Here is a 6,453-nt window from a genome sequence, read left to right as displayed (position 1 = left end):
TTATGCACTAATGAAGATCTTTATATTGAAGCTCTTTTCCTGCTCACGGAATAGAAAGAGTTCGTTGCATCAGCAAAGTAGGTTAGTCAAAAATAGTTACTTAAGCTCATCGATGTGTACAAAATCCCTTCATTTTCCATTCGTTAGCTTATCCATAGGTCATGGGATCAAACCCCATTTACACCAAAAAAATAAATAAATCAACATACAGTTTAGTATATTTCAAACTATTCACTGCTCTTAGAAGATTACAACAATTTGATAAGTATACTTGTAAACAAGACATTCAAAACTACAAGATTGTATACAACAATTGCTAAACATACTATTAATAGCTACTATATGCACCTTATTTATTACTACTACTTTTGAACTATAGGCTACTCTAAAATAAAACTAGAGACAAATTGTTCAACACTTATATGACTAATCATCAACAGAAACATGAATAAGCCCAGTGTGATTTCTTGGAGATGTATGGAGAGACATAGTTGACGGCAGCAGATGAAGCAGAATCCTTTTGTGTTGGATCAAGTACCTCTGTCTTTCCAGAGGCAATTCTCTTTGCCACAACATTAGTGTAGAATAGATTGGAGATTGTTGGTACAAATACATCAGCTTGTGTGCATATTTGGAAGTCAATAACTTTCTCAAACTCTGAACTTTTTGTGATTTGGTACTTAGCCTTCTCATATGCTGGAATTATAGCATCCTGTTGCAATTGCATAACAAGATATCAGAGGATTTTTTGATTTGGGATTATTGAAGTAATGTCAATTTATAAACAAGATAAATCTTTTTTTTTCCTTCTTCCCCACCCCACCCCACAACAGGAGGGTCAATAATATTTCCACTTATCATTCAGTGTCACTCGAACCTTGAACCTATCAGTTAGTGGTCGAGGTGCTCAACCACTTGAGTATGTCTCACTTGTCTAGATAAGATAATCAGCATGTCTAAGAACCAATAATTTCTTCAACTTCTTAGGTTTATTAGTTACTCTCTCTATTCCATTTTATGACATCTTAATCTGTTTAAAACAAAATGACACAATTCTTCATCTGGGAACTTTTTGACTTTAAATTTTATGTCTTACCTTTAATGACATGATCTTATAACTACAGAAATGTTATGACATTATTAAGATCTTGACCACGAGTTCTCAAAGTACTTTTGGTATGTTCCAAACGTCAGTGTTTCTTTCTTCAACTCCGATCTCAATCAAACATCGATCATCATATAAAATAAAACCAACAAAATTCTAGAATAAATAGCCAATGTACATAGACAGAAATGTTACCTTGGTGAATGTGTTGGGGAAGATCTTTCTGAAATCATCAAGGCTACCATGCCATCCACTTTGAGTCAAGTAAATAGTAGTGTGCCTTTGATAACCAATCTTCTTCAAGAACTCACCAATATCTTTGGCATTAAAACAATCCTTAGTTTTAATAACATTCCCTTTGCACAAATTTCCCAAAGATTCAACCTTTAAGTCCACAGCAACAAATTGTCCATTTGTTTTATAGCTTAAACTTCTTAATGTCCCAATCATTGAGCTAATCAATTGATTTAACTCTTGTTGCAATTCAAGACTCCCAAATATTGCTAAGCATGCATAAGGGTTCATCTTTTCATTGTCTTTTTTTATGATCTCTTTGGCTTTGGCCATAGTTGAAGGTGACAAGTCTGTTGTAAGCATTAAGTTTCCTTTGGCTTTGAATATTGGCTCAATTTTTGTTTCAATGTAGTCTTTGGTCACCATGAAAGGCACCTTTATGTTAGTCATGTTTACTTTTGATGCTTCGATTGGTGGATCTTTGACTACTCGAATTGTACCATCTAAACTTGTCGTGAATCTTTTTATGTCATAAATATCACCAAATTGCCTACAAATTTGGACCACAAATAAGAAGAATTAAGTTATTTAAAAATGAGAAAAAGGACTTTTTAGCTGGTATACAAGAAAAAGCAAATTCAATAAATGATATTTCATATTGATTATTTCCTCAACCTCCAATATATTCCAACACTCCACCCCCATACCGCACCCTGACTCCATACCCAGTCACATAGTTGGTTTTTTAGATTATATATAAATATTTTTGAAATAATATTTTCTGCTTACTTATCAAATATTTAAAAATATCACTTATTTTTCATAAAAATATTCTCCTTCATTCTAAACACCTTTTTCATGCATTTTCTAAATCACCTACTTTTATTTTGAAAAGAAAATTCCTTTAAAAAATCATTTAATTACAAAAATAAATTAGTTGATTTGTAAAATAGTACATATTATACTTTATAAATAAGATTTTTTTTCTTTTTTTTTTCTCTCATGTTATTGAATTGCTAAATAAAAAGAATTATTTTCCACAAAAAAAAAAGAAATGTAAATAACTAATTTACCTCTTGTGCCCTGTTTGGGTTCCTCTTATTTCAGGAAGGACTAGAGTTGCTCCAAGGTATTTGGCCACAAATACTGCATTAGCAATCTGAGATGCATATATTTTTTAAAATCATATCAACTTATTATGATTAGATATATTAAATAATATTAATTAAGATAAATGTATATACATTTATTAATTTAATGTATGCATCGATAAATTTTTACCACATAAATTAGATGGACACTTTCTATTTTACACGGTGATTAAAAAATTATTAATAGATTGATTACTTTTACTATTTTGCCCTTTATTCATATCAATACAATATACATAGAGTATAAAAATGGCTAGTATTGGAAATTGTTCACATTCAAAGGCAATATTAATTATAGGGGTAAAATGGGAAAAATTCAAGTGATCAAATAATATGAAACAAATATTTTTAATAAGATGTCCATATAATATGGGACGGAGGGAGTAATTTTTTTTTTTTTTTGTAATTGAGTTTTTCAGTTTGGTGTCTAAACTGATGTTTTAACTTATTTCATAAATCGTCAAACCATTAGTTATAGTGAAGTGATACAATTTTATCGGTGAACAAATACCAAGTAAATATGAATGTGAATAAAAAATTGGAGATTTTACGCAAATTTTATAGTGTTGAGAGTTAATTACATCATATTTTTTATTTTTTTCCAAATTACAAAAACTCGTTAAATGTGGTGGAACCCGGATACATCTCAAAACGTCTCGATACATTGCGTCTCGATTTCGAATACATTCTTCAACGTTCCGATACATTGCGTCTTGGTTTCAGATACTTTACTCAACGACCCAATACTTTATCGCATAAAGTAATGATCGATACATCGTGATGTATCCGAAAATATGAGACAATAGGAATTTTTGTAATTTTTTCAAATGATAGAGAATTTTAGAGAATATGGTAAAATAAGTTGTGTATTTAGATGATTTTTTTTAAATTTTTATCGTAATTTTTTTTGATAAGTGTATAAAAATTCTTTTGCATTATCAATGCAAATAAGTTAACTTAAAAGAAATAACTAAATAAATACCTGTGTAACATGATCTTCAGGGTTGTCTGTTAGATTAAAAAAGATGTAGCCTTTTGCCTGTTCTTCATTTGCTGAAAATTAATTAACAAAAAGTTAAAAATTGAAAGGAAACTAATTCTATCATTCAAATAATGACAAATGGTTAAAATTTCCAAACTTTAATTAATTTAGTTTTCGGAGTCTTTCGAAAATAATTTCACTATCTTCATGAGGTAGGAGTAAGATTTGCGTATATTCTACCTTTTCAGATCACGATCCGTGAAATCTCACTAGCTATGTTTTTTTTGAGCTAACACTACTAGAAACAGAGATTTTTTTTCCCATTGCAAATCAATATGAAATTTATGTTTATGAAATATGACTTTCTCACTGATTACCCACCAAACCAGCTCATTGGGAAATCGCATGGTAGAAAACAATTTTTCACTTAAATACTGAGAAGTTTCCATATTTTTTCATGTGAAAATACTATTATTTTTTCTTTTATCACTGATTCAATCAAAATATCTATGAAAATAGTTAGCTAAACATATTTCGATTGAAAATTTTACCGTAAAAATAATACTCCCTCCGTCTCATTTTATTTGACACCCTTTCCTTTTTAGTCTGTCTCAACATGAATGTTACCTTATTATAATTAGAAATTATTTGACTTTAAAATTTTTCTTTTATCCGTAATAAAATGACTTGCAATCACTCAAATATCTAAGAATTATTTTAGTTCATTATAAGTTTCAATAATCTTCCTTTTCTCTTAAATATCGTGCCAAATTAAATGATGCCCCACAAGACAAAAAGAGATTTTTTTTTGGTAGCACACCTACTAAAATAATTGAAGTGAACTTACTTGTTGATAATGGCTTCCTCCAACAAGGTTTAAGGGAAAAGTTTTCCCTCCAAATCCCTCCACTTGTACTGTCTGAGAGTTTAACAAGGCTTTGCTTTGATACTTTTATCATATCATATTGCACTGAAAGATTTTCCTATAGCAAAATAATAAACAAATACTCATGAGATTTAACTCGTATATATTGACATAATCAAAAACAAATTACACTATTAGGTCATCGTAAAGATAAATAAATATAACTATTAATAATCGATAAAATTAGTAACTTGAAAAAATAAAATAATTTTTAATTGCAAGTTAAATTGTTTTGATAATGTAGATGTTCAAGAGCTCATTTACACTATAGATATGATAATCCATAAATTTAATTAATGCTAAGTGGTCTTCAATTGAATAATTAAATGCAATGGCTTAAACGACAATTGATTTGTTCATATACTTTTTCTTATTCTTTATTAAAATTAAAATATTAAGCTTTTGAAAGAAGTTTCCAATTATTTTTTTTCCATTTAATTCCTTGTTTAGGTCCAAGAATACTTCAGAAACTTTGGCCATTTAAAAGGAAAAAAGAAAGGAAAATTTCATGGCTTAGAAAAAAGTCATAATAAAAAAATGAGGGAAAAAGAACCATGTATTTCTTTTTAGAAAGATATCGTTATATTTACTTTAGAAAAACTAGTGTGGTACGTTAAAGTAAAATTATTTATCATAAAATATGTAGAGAAAATTCCATTTAAAATTCTTCATTTTATTGGGCTTTTCATGTGTGCATATGAAGCTAAAAAGAATACTATTCTTCCAACTAATATCAAGTTCAAAACTTTAGTTTCGGTAGAATTTGTAATTTTAAAAATAAATATATTATTTGTTATAACAAATAAAAAAATTTGATATTTTAAAAAAAATTATATTATTTATACATATAATGTATCGTTTTTTAATTTAATTTATTTTTTTATACATGGTAGTGCTAACATCATGAACTCTAGTTTGCCAACTAAAATTGGTACAGAATTTTGAAAGGTTAACTGTAAAAAGCAAAGGTCACCTAGTCAAAACTTTTTTTTCCTTGCCACCCGGTGCCGTTATTGACTAATCTGAATTCACATCGTGTTAGATTCATTAAAGAAGCAAATATTTTCTATAAAAAAAATCATTTTTTTGAAATATCTGTTAAAATGAAGAAATTCTATCTGCTACACCACAGAATAGTAAAAAATAAATAAATCAAAGGTTCATATATTCTCTAATTGCTCATATTGAAAACCACCACCTCCTCCTCATCATCATCATCAACGCAAAATGGAATAGTATTCCAAAAAGTCGACTTATTGATAGCTAGGGAGTCTATCTACATTTGAAGAGTGTCCATTTTCCTCTTATGATCATGATCTCCTTCTTGTGTCTCCCTACCCCTTTTTAACAAATATTCAAGTTGAATTCACCTCAAAAAAAACAAAAGGATCAAAATTGGAGTATTGAAAAAATGACTTCGTATAATCATTTAGCACAACATTATAACTATAGAAGCTCTAATAAAGATATATAACTTCACCCCTAAAAAAGGGAAGAACAACAAATTGAAGAAGAGATTGATTAATTATAAAGTAAGCTTAGAGAGGTCCCATATTCTTACCACATAAATAGGATCAAAATGATCTCTTTTAACCATATTGCAAAGCATTATAAGCATTGAACATGTTAGTAAGCCAGCCACCACTTGCCTTACATCCTTTGCCATTTCTTTCAATATGTCTCTCTTTCTCTTTCTCTAGTAAGACATCACATCTATATATATAAAAATAAATACTTCCTATGTCCCATTTATATGGCGTTTTCTTTTGCTTTTTTAGGCTATTCTAGTATTTCAAATAATTTAATTTTATATTTGTTTTTTTTTGGTTCTATTTGAGAGGATTTTACAGCCAAAAAATGTCGTGATATATTTAAGATTAGAAGTTTTAAAGATACTTTTAGTATATAGCAAAAATATGTCTTTCTTTCATTCTTAAACTTTGTTCGGTCAAATATTGTCAGATAAAATAAAAGAAAAAGAATATTATACCCTCACATGTCCAAATATAATTATTATTTTAGAAAATCAAAAAAATGCGTTAATTCTGTTTTTTTT

At 28.6% G+C, this 6,453-nt stretch overlaps 1 protein-coding gene across 1 annotated transcript; it reads right to left on the bottom strand.

Moving 5' to 3' along the window:
* Positions 1 to 249: 249 nt before the first annotated feature.
* Positions 250 to 6,063, bottom strand: LOC129892622 (protein MANNAN SYNTHESIS-RELATED 1-like). The gene is made up of 6 exons (XM_055968203.1): positions 5,959 to 6,063; positions 4,320 to 4,455; positions 3,473 to 3,543; positions 2,413 to 2,498; positions 1,301 to 1,889; positions 250 to 712 (listed from the first exon to the last, which is right to left on the bottom strand). Exons 1-6 carry the CDS (start codon positions 6,061 to 6,063, stop codon positions 434 to 436), a joined length of 1,266 nt encoding a protein of 421 aa, XP_055824178.1. The 3' UTR covers positions 250 to 433.
* Positions 6,064 to 6,453: the final 390 nt, after the last annotated feature.

This window comes from Solanum dulcamara, chromosome 6 (genome assembly GCF_947179165.1).
Source record: "Solanum dulcamara chromosome 6, daSolDulc1.2, whole genome shotgun sequence".
NCBI lineage: Eukaryota > Viridiplantae > Streptophyta > Magnoliopsida > Solanales > Solanaceae > Solanum > Solanum dulcamara.
This window is presented reverse-complemented; position numbering and strand designations above follow the sequence as displayed.